The sequence below is a fragment of the Mugil cephalus genome, chromosome 7, assembly GCF_022458985.1.
Source record: "Mugil cephalus isolate CIBA_MC_2020 chromosome 7, CIBA_Mcephalus_1.1, whole genome shotgun sequence".
Classification (NCBI taxonomy): Eukaryota; Metazoa; Chordata; class Actinopteri; order Mugiliformes; family Mugilidae; genus Mugil; species Mugil cephalus.
Genome location: NC_061776.1, coordinates 6489291 through 6507293, shown reverse-complemented (window position 1 = coordinate 6507293; position 18003 = coordinate 6489291). Strand labels below are relative to the sequence as shown.

Sequence of the window (18003 nt, the reverse complement as noted above, 5' to 3'; positions counted from 1 at the left end):
GTAAACACGAGAAAGATAAAATAAAATCAGATTAGATTAAAGTAAAATAAAAATAAAAAAGTGTAATCAAAAAATGTACAGAATTAGCATTATGAAAAAATATACAAAAATAGTTGGCAAAACAGCGTCCGAGGTTGTTTTGTCAGCTGCAAAGCATGGTGTCTCCTTGTCCCTATCCGCTGAGGGAAGGATGCAAACGCCAACATGGCAACATGGGTCTGCACTACATCCTGCACCACCTGGACTCTGCAAGGACCTACGCACAGGTTTTGTTTGTGGACTTCAGCTCCGTGTTCAACACCATCGTCCCTGAGCTTCTCCACCACAAAGTGTCCCAGCCCAATGGGTGTGGCTCTCTTCTTGACTGCACCTCTGGGGACCCGTCTGTGAAACTCCTGAAGTTTGCAGATGACACCACCGTCATTGGACTCATCCAGGATGGGGACGAGTCTGCATATAGAGGGGAAGTGGATCAGCTGGTTCCAGTGAAAGGAACGAGGAATAGGAACCGGTTAATGAGATTTTGGACAATTCCATGCTCCCAACTTTGTGGGAACAGTTTGGAAATGGTCTCTTCCTGTTCCAATATGACTGTGCACCAGTGCACAAAGCAAGGTCCACAAAGACATGGATGAGCAAGTTTGATGACGGCCAGGGTCATCTACTCTAATCAAATCTAATCTAATAAAATAAGATTAGATTAAAATTATTATCTAGCAAAATAAACAAAATTACAGAATTAGCAAGTAGTTGGCAAAAACGGTGTGTAAGGTGATGTCGTTATTTGGCCAGTTGCATGGCAACAGCGGCATGGATTGTGCCATCACATGCTGTTTCCTTGTCCGCTGAGGGAGGGATGAAAACGCCAATGGAGCATGTCCACACGTAGAGTCCTGAAGCCGGGCACAGATGCACTGTGGTCGGTATGAACCAGGTCTCATGACCCTGACTGTCTGAAGACCATTACAGCGAATGTTGAGTGCATCCTCAAAGCTGGAGGATTTGAGCTCAAACCTTGTATCTTCTCTGGGTAAAGTGGGAGGAAAGAATGAAAAGACCATCATCCTACCAAATTAAATGCGTGAGGAGGATAACAAAGCACTTGGCCTTGGCTTGGTCACAATTAACTTCTTAAAGAGGAAGAAGAAAATACTGCTTGGCCAAAACCTTTTAAAAGAGCAAATCAGAGCTCAAGCGCCAAACCCCTTGACACTAAGAGAGCTTTTCAGTCAGGTCTCAGGACTCTATGATCCAGTTGGCTTGGTAACTCCTGCAAAGCAAAAGGGAGCTATTCTGGTGTGAAGAGCTTTCCAAGAGGCCAAGAGCACAAGTAGCCAAATAAGAGACACCTGGGTCACAGTACTGCCATACAGCCTCAGGGAAGATGCAATCAAGCTCTTTGAGGATTACACTGAGCTCGGCAAGATCAAGTTTGCAAGAGCGCTTACTCCCTTTCAAGGCAGTGGTGGTCCTTTAGCAGTCACATTCTCAGATGAAAGTGAACATGCTTATGGGGCAGTGCTCGACCTGAAATGGGAGTCAGACCAGGGCCCAATTTTCATCAGGCTGGTGGCATCCAAGGCCAAAACTCACTCCCTTGGATCAAAAAGGTTATACAGTCAAAGCAGAGGTATGTGGAGCAGGGGTTTCATCTCGTCTCAAGAAGTACTTTGAGCTGCATGGTCAGATCCAAGTTCAAAGGTGGTACCATCTTACTGATAGCCAAACTGTCCTTGGAGCAATCCGATGTGAGAGCTTTGGCTTTCAAACATTCTTTTCCAATAGGATAGATGAGATTCAAAGCAACATGAGGATCCAGGACTGACGGTGGCCTTCTGGCTCCCAAAACATCACTGACATCACTTGAGCTGGCCCTCAAGACCTGGGTGATGGTTCCAAGCGACAGGAGGGTCTGATCTTTCTGAGATCACCAGTAGAAGAATGACCAAACAAATCAGCCATGAACTTGCAGCTACAGCAAGAGAGAAGACTTAAGACTTGAAGACTTTTTAAGACTTTTTTAAGACCACAATGAATACAATTTAAGATCCATTTCACATCCATACTGGCAAAAAGGAGGTCCAGAATTACTTGCAAAGTATATGAATTTATTCATAGTTCTTTCACATTGGAATACAAAATGCTGAACCTGACTTAAAAACAAAAGAAGCCTCTCTATTGTGAACTAATATTTGTTCAGAACTCAGCGTTAACTGGTTAGCTGCTCCTCAGTCACGGCGCTGCTAGCAACCACAGCTTTACATGTATAACCAGCGTTACTGTATGGCAATAGGTTATAATGTAAAGGATAATATTCAGCTCACAGTCTGAGCAGTTAGCTTGTTAGCTTGTTAGTAACTTACTTATTAGTAAGTGTTGTATTAGCACAACTTGGCCAAAGAAAACTCAAGTGATGCTGTGGAGTCCCGTCAACTTTTCTCCGCTGCTATGCTCTGCTCTAAAAACACAGCAGCATACTAGCTAGCTGGTTGTGCTCGATAAATTCCGGGCTGCACAGGTGCTTTAGTTTTGTAGTTACGTTATAGGGTCCTCAAAAATTTAAACATTTAAAAGCAAGACTGAAGTTCATACGTTTGCTTTAAATAAAAGTATCGTCAATACATTTTTAAGACCTTTCAAAATTGTATTTAAGACATATGAGATTTTAAGACATTTTAAGGCCTTACATTCAAATGATTGGAATTTATATTTTTTAAGACTATTTCATTAATACACACATTTGCTGGTTACATTGTCTGCTACACATTATTATTATAACAGGTCACTTTAGCTGCACCAATACATTTATTTTAGCACCTTTAGGGGAAGGGATGCACTGTGTAGGTATTTATTTGTTTATTTATCCTGTTGTTGAGAGCAAGGTTAATATAAGATTTTGCATGTACAATACATGTACACTATTTATAATATATGCTTCATGACGAAGTCTGTAAAACCACTGAAATTGAATAAAAATGGATGATGTAAAGAAGAAAATGTTTGGTCCTATGAGTGGAATCCAGTTTAACTCGCATAGACATACCTATCCCTTTCAAGTGGAGTAACTGCACAAATCAAGGCAGAACTTGACAATATCAGTGTCCCCACAAGATGGAGATGCCAGGTGCAGCAGGGCACTCTAAAACACAGGAAAAAATAAATAAATTATTATAATAATAGTTGATGAAATCCATTGCTTGACTTAGTGATAAGACATGTTGCTTCCATCCTACCTAGCTCATCCACCACGTAGACCTCCTTGGTTTCATCCCTGACAGCGTAGGTGTAGTAGAACCAGCAGTCGTTGGCGTCTCTCTCTTTGCAGTGGGACAGGGGGAAGGACTGGTCGGTGGGCTGCGGCAGCTTGTTGCGATGATTGACCTTGAACAGTTGGAAGTAGCTGCAGTCCTGCTCGCATGTGTCCTTCTTATCGCCAGCATCGAACGCTCTGCACTGCACACAATCTCTGCGGAGACATGGATGTAGATGTTTAATCACTCTGTTTGGTGGATGTCATTTAAGTAAAGATCTGGTTTACAAACTGTCAATTGAAGTTGGAGGCATCATACAACACACTGGAGGCACATGCAAACTCCTGGCTGGGAGTTTTAAGGCAGGGACACACCAAACTGCCTTAACTTGAGGTGATGCCAAGAGGACTAAAGCAAGCGTGCATATACGCTCTGCACCTATGTGAAAGACTTGGAAAGCTAGGAAGAGCTACAAACCGTTATATAGAGCTGACCTCTCCTGAATCAGCAGGTATATTCTAGAGCATAGGTCTTCAACAGGGGGTATGCAGCCCCTAGGGGGTCCGCAGTGGTATTGCAGAGGGGTCGCTAAATGATTGGTTGACATTTTTTGTATATTTTTTTTTGTATAATTACACATTAACATGAATCCAACATATTTCCTCCCATCTCCAAAGACATGCTCGTTAGGCTAATTGGTGACCCTAAATTGACCCTAGGTGTGACTGTGAGTGTGAATGGTTGTTTGTCTCTGTGTTAGCCCTGCGATAGGGTGGCAACTTGTCCAGGGTGTACCCCGCCTCTCGCCCAATGACAGCTGTGACAGGTTCCAGAAACCCCCGCGACCCTAGTGAGGATAAGTGGTAGTAGAAGACAAGTTGAGATGAGATAAGGGATAGCTTAATATTGAATGCAAAAAGATAATAATAATGTATATTTATAGATAGCACTAGGCCAAGTTTAGAGTAGAGTAGGTAGGGGGTCCCTACTTAATCTCTCCATCAGTTGGGGGTTCTTGGCCTGAAAAACATTGTAGACCATTTTCTACCATTCACTGGGTGGTTCTCAGTGGCGACCATCAATCATCATGATGTCACATCCTGTTTACAAAGCGTCAAATTACTAAACTAAAACTAAAGGGGTTGGAGTTTATGGCCTACCAGGGGGAGCTCTAACTTTTGAGGAGCTGTTATGGCGTTCACTTTTACTACAGTCTATGCTTGGAACTGAATTCAGCTCTGCTTTGTATGTAGTTAAAAGAGAACATTGCATTCAGAGATACATTTTACTTTGAGGATGTGTGTGTCCAGCTGCCTTTGTTTCAGATCTACCACCACCTGGATGATTCTTCACAGACTTCAGACTCACTTGTGTTCGGGACAGACACCAGGACAGGTTGGACAAGTCTCACATGTTGGTCCCTGGAATTTGGGGTTTGTGCATTTGCAGATTCCACACACACATTCACCACGGCCATTACAGATCTGGCCGTTCTTGGCCAGGCAGGAGGTGGTATCCATTGAACAGTCGCAGGCACTGCCTGTGTAGTCGGTATCACAGATGCACACCCTGCATTCACAGCGTCCATGTCCTGACAGACCAGAGGCAACGGTAAGGTTTACCAAAAACACAAAAAAAAAGTCAGTCTTTCAAATGCGCCATTTCTTTTAACACTCACCTCCACAGAGCTTATTGTTGGAGCGGTCACAGTTGAAGTTGTCGCACTCGCAGTACTTTCCGCTGTAGACCTCGGAAGGATTCTCCCGCTTCTTGCATTCGCAGGTGCCGCAGACACAGTCACCGTTGTTGCTGCAGATGTCTGTGCCAGTGTCTTTTCTACAGTTGGCGTCCGGGTCCTCTGTGCGCATTTCGTCTATGCTGCACTCGCAAATGCGCCCAATGCGACCTTCGTTACACCTGACACAGACCAAAGTGTTTCAGATGTAATGCGAGTTACCAAATATGAACAATTCAAGCAGAGAATAATTAACCTCTCATCATTTCAGACTTCTTGCAAAAGAACGCCCATTTAGGACATAATACAAAGTAAATTGAATGCTGCTCATGAACATTTTGGGTTTATGGTCCATAAAGGCCGAGACCATTTATGGTCTCGCCCTCTCTTGAAAGACAAGACTCTGAAGTTTCTATCATAAAATAATCAGAATCATTCCAAGTGGTTTTGTTCTTAATCAAAGTTGGCACACAGATAGAGAAATAAGAAGTCGTTGGGTTCACCTGATTGTTTTAATGACTTTTTTTTAATGGAATCAGAAGAAACTTACTCAAACACAACTCCCATATACGACCCAGTGGAATATTAAAAGGTTAAGAGAGATCAAAAAAGCACACAAAATGGTGGCAAACATGTCATTAATACTGGTCTGAAACAATAGGAGTGATTTTGTGGGAAGAGAAATGAAAAACACTTACTTGCAGGCTCCACATTCGAAGGTCCCGTTGCCATTGTTACACTTCTCGCTATTGACCTCTCCATGTTTGGTGCACTCACAGTCGCAGATGAAATTCAGAACCACCTCCACCTCCTCGGTGAAGCCCAGAGGTTTGATTGTAATGGTCTCAGACCTGCCATGAAACGGACACTTCTCGGATTCAATGGAGATATTGAAGAAAACCTGGAAAGCAAAGAGGAGTTTACACACAAGGACTCATTATTATTCTCAACCACACGTTTGTTTTTGCAGAGGATCCTGACAAGTTCAGACGGTTAACCAAAAATGCTACAGGAAGACAACTGGACTTGAACAGTTTCTAGAAGACTTTTCATCCAAGTAGCGTCTTCTGTAGATAATACACAAAAATGATCATAAGTTTAAGACTACAGCCTTTAAAAGCATGCACAAGAATCTGGATTCCATGTCATTTTCTGTCATGCAGTCACACTGTCAAGACCTTCTGATGGCAAAAGCAAAAAAGCTCACTTTGAGCATGGCAGGATTGTTTAGCTGCATAAGCAAGACCTCTCACAATGTGCCATTGCTGCTGAGGTTGGACGCAGTAAGACGGTAATTTTGAATTTCTTAAAAGGTCCTGACAGATATTTAACAAAATAGTCAAATTGTAGACCCAAACAAATCTCAACAGCCCTGAGTCAGATTATCCGATTGACTGTCCTCCAAGACACGGATGAAGTCCATTACTGGTGCTGACTGCAGCCCAATAAGCATCAGACGGCATCTGCAAGGGAAGGGCTTCAAAAACATAAAACGTCTTCAAAGGCAATGTCTCCTTCAATGCCACATGACAAGGAGATACCACCTGAGATGTTTTCTATGCGGCACAGTGGAGGGGGCGCCATGATGGTCTGGGGGGCTTTTTCCTTCAATTGAGCTTCAGGTTGAACAGGCGTTAAACAGCAGCTGGCTATGTGGAGATGCTGCAGCAGGCATCCCTCATGACTGACGGCCCTTGTCTGTGTGGTAATGACTGGGTGGTTCAACAGGACAATGCTGCGGTTCACAATGCCCGCCAGACAAAAGACTTCTTCCAGGAGCATAACATCACTCTTTCGGATCATCCTGCATGTTCCCCGATTTAATTCCAATTGAGCACATTTGATGACGGACGACGAGGAAAGTTCACACAAATGAACATCAGTTCCAAACAGTGGATGCCCTTCATGAAGCCATCTTCACCACCTGGAGCAACTTTCCCACTAGCCTTCTGGAAACACTTGCATCAAGCATGCTGAACGAATTTTTGAAGTGATCACCACGAATTGTGGGGCTACTCATTACTGAGTCCTTTTTTGAAACTTTCATTTCGGTTTTGAAGGGGATTTCGGGTTTTTTGAACGATGGTCTTTAACTTTTGATTAGCTGATGAACAGCCTATTTTAGTTAAATTGTCATTTTCAGTAAATTACCTGCTCAATTTTTTTGGGTTTCTTCCTCCATTTCTTAATTCTTGCATTTTGAAGCTTGACTTAGAACCATCCTAAGATCCCACAGTGCAAAATGCAAATTCTTGCAATTTTGTAACTGGTCTTAAGATTTTGATCAGGAGTGTATCTCAGTCCACCTCTCCTTTTCAGGGAAGGATTTCCAATTTGACAACGATGGCTTCCTTTAATCTTCTTTTATCCAGTGAAGACTATGCCAAACTGGAAAATTTGCCCCAGTTGGCAGATATATAATCTGACATCAATCTACAAGACTGTTTAAACATCAGTCTCCTAGAAGTTTCACCCGTCGAATCTGGAGCCTCTGACTGATAATGGTTATAGAACCATTTATTGGAGAAAGAAAACAGGGCAAAACAGTCTCCTCCAACAACAGGTAAGCATCTGCCTGAATTTCCGATGATCAACACCTCAACTCCCCACCAGTCTTTAAGAACCGAAGAAGCTACTTGGATGAAACATCTTCAAGAAACTCCAGTTGGTTAAACCTACAGCACTGAGAACCTTCACAGACAAGTTTGAAATCTTAAACTCAGTCAATCAACAAAAAGCTTCATCTTTACCTCGTCTCCGATGGAGATGTCGGAACACTTCCTGCCGTTCTCGCCCGTTCCCTCAACACCGTTCTTACAGATGGACTTGTAGGTGATAGACACTCCCTCTGGCAGGCGGCTGTTTTCAAGGATTACCTCGGAGGACAGCGACTGCCCCAAGGAGACAAGAAAGATCAAATACTTGCCACACCATTGGTGATTCACTTGTAGTGACGATCTGTAAGCTGTCGCTGAATAATCTTGTACGCTCAGGACTCTCTCAAAGTGCAAACCTTCTCTTTGCAGTGCTATGTATTTTTTAGGAGGCTATGATACAGCTGTAGATATGGAAAGCATACATGTAGTCCTTCATCTTTACAAAAAAAAAGATAAATGGCATAAAAATATGAAACGACTGAAGTTTGAATTCAGTATAAAAGGAGCTGGTCCAGTCTGACTCACATTGTAGGCATCAATAATGAGCTTGATCACATTGCTGGAGTTTGAGGACAGAGTGCCGATAGCAGATTTAGGAATACGATTTTTTAACTCCTGTCAGAGACAAAAAAATGACAAAAAAAAACAACAAGAACATTAACACAATATAAACTTTTGAATCACATCATGTGAACTACATTAAGGTCAATGGTCTTAATACACAAACCTTGTAAACAGGCTGGAACTCCTCAGTTACGGCAAAGATGGTCTTGATGTTGTTGTCGCTGAGTTTCTGGACCAGTTGAGTGATGGAGGGGTAGTCCTATCAAACACAGGAACACACAGACAATTATTAATAAGAGCTTTGGATAATCCTACTGTTACTATTAAGAAGGCCTTGATAAGTGTTTTCATACTCGGCCAGCTAATAAAAGGTTAACTACATACATAGTTGTGGCTCATAGTGTACATGTTGTTCTCCAGATGACACTCCCCATCGTTGGGCAGGACGATGCCGCCCAGTTTGCCGTCTCCAGCGATGCGGAAACCGGCATCGGTGGAAAACACCAGCAGACGAGTCACATTCCTCCAGCCAATTTGCTCCTGAGATCAAGACAAAAATGGTCCGGTCATCAGCGTTTTAGATAAATCAGGATGCGAACTTTAATCTCCTCACTGGTGACGGCAAAACCTCACCTCGCAAACTGCCACCTGCATGATGGCACCAATCCCGCCTTCTGGAGAGTCCGGGTTTCCTGAGATCTGCTGCTGACTGACCAGCCGGTTGAATTCGTCGCCCTGGTTCGTGAGTTTCAGGACGTTCTTGTAGCTGAAGTGGCTGTAAGGCAACGCCGTGTTCTTTACAATGGATCCAAAGCCTAAAGGAGGGGAAACAGGATGTGCTCTAAATCAGAACTGTAAAAACATATAACTAAAGCTGAAAAAGGCTCATCTGCTCCACATCTATGACGGGTCCACAATGCTCATCCTTGTTTAAGCCTCTTTTCTTTCAAATCAATGATCCTAAACACCGTTTACATTTGGGCGCTGCAGTGATTAACATATGGACGTATAAACCAAGCTTCAGGCCTGCAGTTCAGTTCTTCACTATTCTTTACAGAGGAGTAGACGCTTCCTCACCAATCCTGAAGTCTGAGGTGATCTCCTGCATTTCCCTCATGAGGTCAGTCCCAAGGTTCTTCACGTTTTCCAAATCATCTTTCATGGAGAAGGACAGGTCCATGAGATAATACAGGTCTATGGGATAATCCTCAGCGAGCCTAAATTTCAGCTGAAAAGTCTGAGGTTCACCTGAAAACAAAAAAACATAAAAAAACAAAACAAGGATGACAAGGATGACAAGACTTTTGGGCGACATTTGAGTGTGGTGGGGTGGGGGGGTCATGGAGTCATATCTGCCCTACGTCTCCATTGCTGTTAATGTCTGAGATGTTCATAATGTTTTGGTGGTTTGGGTGACTCAGCATTATATTGCTATAGCAACCAGATCCACAGCTGCTGTTAATTAGCCTCCATTATGTAATTCTGCCAATGTCAGATCTGCCCTCCTTCTCCATTGCTATTAATGTCTGAGGGGGTCATAATGTTTTGCCAGACTGTGTTTTGCTCCTCTGTGCGTGTGGCTCATTGAAGTTGCCATGGCTACAGGGGTCAACAGCTCCTGTCTCCAACCAGCTCATGCAGACATGGTTTCTTCCACGCATGTACACCAAAAACCGTGGCCGCCATAACGAGAGAGAAAAGAGCTGACTTCTCACATACACACAAATGGTGAAAAGTTCAATGTTCAAAGTTCAATGCTGGGTGCACTCCTCGCCCGGCTGAGCCTGGAGTCCAACCTGTAAGACCAACATGAATAAGAGCCATGCCATCGGAAAGTCAGCAAAAATCCCTATGTTTTTATGTTGTTTTTATCTCTGTACCTCGAAAACGCGGCCACCAGGCAAATTTGAACACGTTTTTTTGTTTTTTTTGTTAAAAACCGAGAAATCCCCACACTAGAGTGGAGTTAGAGTGGAGTGATACACACCCATGTTAAACCAAAATTTCACCAAAACGTAAACTGCGACCATGGCCAAACTGCAGCAGGTATCCTAACGCCATTTTGTAGAAAAAGAGCCACACTTGTCGTGCCCCGTACAAACCTTTAACCATTTTTCTACTCCAAACCATGGCCGAGCAATCATTCAACAAAGCGAGTGAGTAGATTTCGGAATGTTCGTGTTTTTTCTCACTTTTGAATGTGAGCCTTTGGGAAAAATCCCTCGCCTTTTTGACGCTTATTCCCAGTTTGATTCTGGAAATAAGCTTATTCCCTCAGTTTGATCAATTATTAAGAAAAGTCACAGCACAAATGTCGCGACCGAGACGCACATTTTGATATAACATTGTCTATATTGCTTAAGTGGTTTAGGAGCCTTAGTGAACCAAAAAACTGCGGTAGACGAATAAGAATAATATACGGCGAGCAACTGAAAAATAGGAGCCTACGCGTTGCATTGCCTCCCTAGAATTATCTCCAGCCATACACTAGAAATATTTTAATGTTATTGTTTTTTATGTTATGTTGTTTCCCTGGGTACCACATGAGGTGTGAAATAAACAAGGGGCAACCAGAGTCTAGTGACCAACATTCAGCTACAAGTAGATGGACGAGTGATTCGCTTTATATGTGGACAAGGCTTGGGCTGGGTTTACTAGCCAACTGTCCAAATATTGACTATATCATATAACATATGGGTGACAGAAGTCAGTGTTTACCAGATCTGAGTGTCAGGGTGAGTTTCTGAGGCTGTATCTGGGTGATCTCTTTGGGCTCCAGTTTCTCAGCCACATCCTTCTGACGAACGCCAACGGGTTTGTCTACGTCAATGGTGATCCCTCCGCGTGGGTTCTCGATTTTTGCCACATCACATTTTCTCTTCTTCAGGGACTCGAGGTCATCGCAGCGGGCTGACTCGGACTCACCCACAGTGAGGAAGTTCTGCAAAAAGCAGATGTGGTTGTTAAGGGATTACTCAGAGCACTATTGAGAAAATCGTGTCTTGTGTTTTCTTTGTACATGTGTTAGGAAATCACAAAAATGTCCCTCAAAATTTCAGTTTACATCTACATAGTCAAGCATAATGTTTTCTTAATCACATTTGTGCCTTGATAATTTGATTTTCTCAAGCACTAATATATAATCTAACATCTGGAAAGGTGAATAGATGTCTCGAATGTAGGAATGTCTCTTGATGGGACCAACATAACATCTAAAACATTTGTCATTTGTTTTAACCAGCAGGCGACTGATACGTCCCAGCTGTGGAAGACTGAGAAGAGGTTTCATTTTAACCTCCTGCAAGTCACTCTTTTCTAATACTGTGGTTGGTTGCAACTGCAACAAGAACATTTGTATCAGGAACTGAAGACAGCCAATTAAACTTCAGCAAAGGTTTCCAGTCAAGACAAGAAGCAACAGCACTGATGTTTGCAATTAATGGAGCAGTTGTGGTTTACTTGTCTCTGGTTGGAGGGCAAACATGAACAAGGACTCTTTAATCTCGCAAGTATGTACAGGGTAAGAACTAGTTGTATGCAATGATTTTCTGAGAAATACAAATCTATGTTCCTCTTCTTGAAAGTAAAAACTATTTAAAATAACTTAATTCACGGAATGTATTTATTTATGTGGAGACATTCGAAATATCAATGGTGTCAGGGTTGGAAATTATTCTATACAGAGACTGCATACACTGCTAAAGCTATCAGCTAGACTACTGTTATTGATGTGATAACACAGCTCCACTGTTTCAACTCACTTCATCTGTGCACCATCCACATGTCTGAGAAATCTGGATGCATTCCCCACATGAATGTGCGTTGGCCTTGATGCATATGCTTCCCTCTGAAAGAGACAAGTTCATTTTAACCAAGGCAGTTTTTTTTGTTTCCATTCGGCCACTAACTCAAACCAGATTTTGGCAGAAAAACACAACCTTCCCCGTTCACAAAAACTGAGTCATGCTGGGAAAAGCTCCAGGCAGCTCACCAAGCCATGACTTCATCTTATAAAAAAAAGTCTCCCAGAGTAAACCAAGACGACCAACATGGCCTTTAAACCCAGGGAGATATTTAGAAAAATCTGTGTCTGTATCATACAAAAGAATAAAAATCAATGGAAACGCAGCACTGAAAACCACGCTAGGGTTAGTTAATAATTTACAGTTGTGATAAGAAAAATGGAGTCAAACTAGACGGGGCGGTTACAGCTTACCTTGCTGGGCCCAGCTGCCACTCAGGACTGCTGATAGCGTTGCTATTAAAAGTAGCCGCAGATCCATCTGTAAAACAAAACACAAAATAACTCAACACAGGATTCAAAAGCTACACACAGATGCTAAGAAGAAAGAAGCACAATAGGTGGCAGCTAAAATAAACTGCAGTTGGGTTTAATGTGGCATGAAGACAACTCTTAAAAACTGTGATCACACTACTTGGGTGTGTGCAAACACAATGGAAAAAGTCAAGACAGTCAATTAATGCTTTAGTGGAGCAATGGCAGAACGACGTTGACAAACGAGTACACAGGTGTAAATGCTTACAATGGTGTAGGCCCCAACATAGGATCTTGGTATACATGTTTCAGAAGTAGAAATCTTGTGGTAAACTTCTACAACTTTAATTAGCAGTGTTCAAACCTTTACAAATATCTATTTGTGGCTTATTTAAAACAGATTTTAACCTGCTGACCAGCCCCAATCAAATACATCTGGTGTCATGTTCGCAGACGGCTGTAAGCCTAGTCAAATGAACATCAGCGCCTTTCTGTGCTTTTAAGGCTGATTAGAAATCAACTTCCAGAAAATGAAGCAATGACTAAATTCATCCTTAAGGATAAAGACAACTGACTCCTCCAAGCAATTTGCTTTCACTGCCTTCTTGAGGAGTGAAAATTAAATTTTACACAGTATGTTGATCACTTAAGAACGGTTAAGACAAAATAATAACATCACCGGAAAGAAGAGATTAAATGAACATAAATGTTCAGGCCTTAAAAGCACCAGCAACTCAGTGAGATAACTTCGGGTGTTGGTGTTGTGCAACATCTCCAGCAATAAGCCGCATTTTCACAAAAGATTAAATCTGAATTAATGACCCCCCCCATCAAATGCTATGAGGAATTTCTTGCTAAAGCTACAGCGAAAAATCGACTGAAACTTAATCCTCCACTTGTCGTTATGGTCCACTGCTTGTCATCATCTTCAGACAAGTCTGAAGTTTTGATTCAGTCTGCAGTCTCAAAGTAGGCCCAAGGGATCAGGGTCACATATCCACCTACTATACTAGTGGCATACATAAGAATATGATTCCTAAAAAACATCTTAGACAAAGATCTGTTATAGTCTATGTTGCAGCATCATTTAGAAGGATTATACCTACCAGTCTTCATTTGGCCTCATTTCTGCATTTTAAAATGAAAAATAAAATGTCAAATAAGGCTTCTTTCAATTAAAAACCTCTTTACACTAGCAATATTTTAAGTTCCTTTGGGGTGGGAAATATTTTTTAAAAGTTTGCCAAGTGAACTAAAGCCTGGAACGTAAATTTGAAACCAACTGCAGCACTTTGAGGTGATTGTCAAGCCTCAGCTACAAAGTGATGGCAGACAAGAAAATCACTTCATATTTTAACTGGTCCATCACCAGCTTTCGTACATAACTATGTTGTTTAATATGAATACTTCACTTAAGTGCATTAAAAACATGAACTTAAACAAAACTTTAGTTTTAAACACCAAGCTATGGTTGTAAAAGCTTCTGGGTTATTATATTTTGACTTTACGATGATAGCTAATTAAAAAAAGTCAGATCCAAACACAGTTTAAGCTAGCGTATTATGAATTTAGAGCTCAAAGTTGTACAGACAAAGAGATCAGCTGGAGTGTGTCAGCAGCTCCTGCATGATGAATGTATCGATGCTGTGGACTGGGATGCCCATTCCCCAGACCTCAATCCAATTGAGCACATCTGGGACATCATGTCTCGTTCCAGCCACCAACCAACATGGGATAATAATTTTGATTTACATAATTTTTGTGTTATTTTGTTCTCAACGCATTCCACTATATAATGAATAAAGATTTTCAACTGGAACACTTAATTCACTGAGATCTAGGATGTGTTATTTTAGTGTTCCCTTTATTTTTTTGAGCAGTGTATTATCTGCGTGCACATGTGGCATCAAAGACATTCTCCCACTTCCATATGGTGCTGTGGCTATGTTATTGTGATGCCAACCCACTTGCAGTGAGAGCATGGTAAACACAGATTACTAGCTTAAACTTTTAAATGCAACAGAGAAGATGGAAGAGAAATAACACCCCGAGGCTACGATTCCTTTACAGGAAGTTAGCGAGGCAGGCAAGATCAGTCTTGTCCCACTTACATACTGCAGTCTCTTAATCACAGCTGTGGGCAAGGCTGAACAACAGACTCTGGTTAACCAGTAAGATGTCCTGGACTTACTGGGCCCTCGACCACAGTTTATAAAGTCCGTAATGCGAACACCAGCTGTGTTCTCTGTCAGGATATTGTCCACAAGTCGTGACTTTTTGTACAACTAGATGTTAATGTGGGAAATCTACGAAACTTAGAGGGAAAAAATGGAAGGTTTTAGACTGGTCAAATCAATCACCTGACCTTATCCCAATTGAGCGTACATTTCACCTCCTGAAGAAGAGACTGAAGGGAGAAACTCCTCGAAACACACAAGAATTCAAAGAAGCTTCATTTGGAATCACAAATGAAGAATGCAACAGTTTGGTGATGTCAATGGGTCGCAGGCTTGAGGCAGTCATTTCAAGCAAGGGTTATACCACCAAATATTAAATGTTATTTACCTTAAGATTATTTGTTCCTTTACTTTTGCTCACCTAAAAATGCTGTGGTGTAATACAAACGGTGATACATCCTAAGTTGTTTGATACATCTAGATGTATGTGGGAGTTTGGACCTGAAGAAGACAGCTAAAATGATTATTATTGTCAATTAATTGAACACAAACTGAGCTAAAGCGACTAAAATATGATTTTAGCGCTTAAAGCGACAGCAACGTTCAAAGTGGCCATACCAAAATCACTTCTATGAGCATTGTTAAGGTAAATTTAAACACCTAGATATGCTCATGATAGGATTTAACATGACTAAATATGACTAGTCAAACCTGGTTTAAGCCACTGTATTAAAACTTTAAAGGTAAAAATCCCATCTATGAACATTAAAATGTTTCACCCCCTAAAAGACTTCATTTTCAGTGGTTTATGGGTGTAAAGGGTTCTGTATTATGATCTTAGAGTTTAAAGTGGCTCAAAGTTGCCCCATTAAAATTACTTCTAGGAGCACAAATAAGGTAAAACCACCAAAATATTCTCCTAAAAGCTCCTGGGTTAGTTCCGATTCTGAGATGATGGCTAACATGGTTAAAATGTCCTCTTTAGCCACCCGCACTGCGCTCTTTGGTCGTTTTTTTTAGGCCTACTTTGCGTATAAAGCCCAAATTAAGATTCCTCGACCGGGGCTTATTTAAAATATGACAACATTTCCTAAAACCTGTATATTGAAAGGGCGTTTTATGGGCATAAATATCTGTTATCCGCTAACAACCTGCCGTTAATGAAGTCATTATATTCCTTTTTTTTCTTTTTTTTTCACACTAGGAATGGGCGATACTGGGAATGTTGGTATCGATCCGATACCAAAGAAATACTGCGGTAGTATCGCCGATGCCGATACCTTTCTTGAAAAGTCATGATCATTGAATAATTTCGTAATTTTGCCTTTAATTAGTTGATTACGATTATGATAAAATATAGGACGAATATTTAGGCAAATAAATCGTTTTTTCCTAACTAATTACGGTATAAAACAATTTAACAGTACAAAATGTAAACAATTCCCCTTTAACTACATACAATTGTTTTAGCCGTCAGCTGAGAGAGCGTGTGTGCAGCCCAGTACGAAATGCAAAATATAGGATAGTCTGACATTGTGTTAGTTTCTGAATTAACTGAATTTACGAGTATTCATGATCGCCTTATTCTAACCCCCTTTTTTTTAACCCTTCAGAACCGGGCGGATCTTCAGCGATCTGTCAAAGTACGCGGTTTTTGAATTACTGCAACTCACAAAGGTTTGCATTATTGACTAAATTGCATACGATACGAACAATTTAACAAAAATATGAATATAACAATGTCAACAACACAACAATAAATAAACAATAAAGTCAGTAACAGTGGTTACTCGAGCAAATAAGTACACAAAAGCAACAAATATTAAAAAATTGCACAGAGAGGGAAATGTCGGCTCATTAATTTTCCACCACAGAAGTGAGTCTGTATCCCGTGTAGTTACCTACGCATTTTAATGACAGCATCAGTTCCAGCTGTGCGATGCTGCTGTGATGCTAGGATTTGAGTATCAAACTCTGTCCATATAAGGAGAAGCTCCTGACGCACAGATTTGGAGAGAAACTGCACTCACATTAATTCTGTGACGAGCACGGGCCTTGGTATCGATACTATCGATATTTAGATCAATACGCCCAGTCCTACTTTCCACTCGTGTTTTCAGTCTCTTCACGACTCTCTTCAAGACCGCTTGAATGTGCCAAATGCAGGTTAAAGTAACACCACTCACCTTGAGACGATGCCTTTACTGATGATTCGACGTTAAATTCCCTAGTTTATAAATCAGAGTAAGGTAGAAGAGTCCCACGAACACATTTAGTCACAGTCGCGGCTCTGTTTTTTTTTGTTGATTTTTTTGTTTTTTTGATGCAGCACTTCAATATGGAACCTCTAAGTACGGAGCCCCTAAAGGGACATAGGGGAAAAAGTATATAAGAAGAACTATCTCACACATGATCAAAATCTTAAGACCGGGTACAAAATTGCAAGAATTTACTTTTTGCATCGTTGGATCTTAAGAAGGCTTAAGAAAGCTGATCAAAAGTTTAAGATCACAACCTAAGCAAGCCATAAGCCTTCTTCAGCCATAAGCAAGACCTCCGTAGCAACTGACTGCAGAAGGTTGATGACCTCTGTGCACTATGCTCCTCAGCATCCCGCGACGTCGCTCTACCATTTTACGTGGCCTGACACTTGGTGGCTGAGCTGCTGTCGTTCCCAGTTGCTTCCACTTTCTTATAATACCTGTGGAATATTTAGTTGCGAGGAAACTTGTTGCACAGGTGGTATCCTATCACAGTACCACACTGGAATTCACTGAGCTCCTGAGAGCGAACAATTTGTTTTCAAATGTTTGTAGGAGGAGTCTGCATAGCTGCAAGGTCTGCAGAGAGGATTACTGGTACTGACCTTTCCTCCATCCATCCATCCAGCCATCCATCCATCCATCCATCCATCCATCCATCCATCCATCCATCCATCCATCCATCCATCCATCCATCCATCCATTCATCCATCCAGGACCTGTGTTGGTAAAATCTCCACCAACCCCTCACACCCCAGACAATATCTGTTCAGACTCCTGTACGCCAAAACTACCCAACAAAAAAAATAGTTCCTTTCCCCACGCTGTCGCTCTGAGGAACTCTCAGCTGTCACAGAGCATGTGACCGTTCCCAGTTACTCTCATTACATGTTCATACTACTATTCAAATTCACTGTATACACTATATACAGATGTATATACTGTATCTACAGTGTTGTTTGTGGATACTTCCATTAAGTAAATTCATAGAACCAAAGTCAGATACCCTCCTTGTTGCTGTAGGCCGCTACAACTGAAGAAAGTGTATTCATAGAACCAAAGTTACATAGGTAACTTTTCTC

General features: G+C 41.5%; 1 protein-coding gene across 1 annotated transcript; it reads right to left on the bottom strand.

The window, feature by feature from the left end:
- Positions 1 to 2087: 2087 nt before the first annotated feature.
- On the bottom strand, positions 2088 to 17006 carry LOC125010704 (integrin beta-1-like). The gene is made up of 15 exons (XM_047589466.1): positions 16847 to 17006; positions 12424 to 12490; positions 11969 to 12054; positions 10926 to 11148; positions 9285 to 9455; positions 8841 to 9022; positions 8592 to 8747; positions 8371 to 8466; positions 8169 to 8258; positions 7737 to 7877; positions 5685 to 5887; positions 4930 to 5168; positions 4620 to 4842; positions 3234 to 3466; positions 2088 to 3139 (listed from the first exon to the last, which is right to left on the bottom strand). The coding sequence occupies exons 2-15, from the start codon at positions 12488 to 12490 to the stop codon at positions 3096 to 3098; spliced, it is 2154 nt and encodes a 717-aa protein (XP_047445422.1). The 5' UTR covers positions 16847 to 17006; the 3' UTR covers positions 2088 to 3095.
- Between the last annotated feature and the right edge of the window lie 997 nt (positions 17007 to 18003).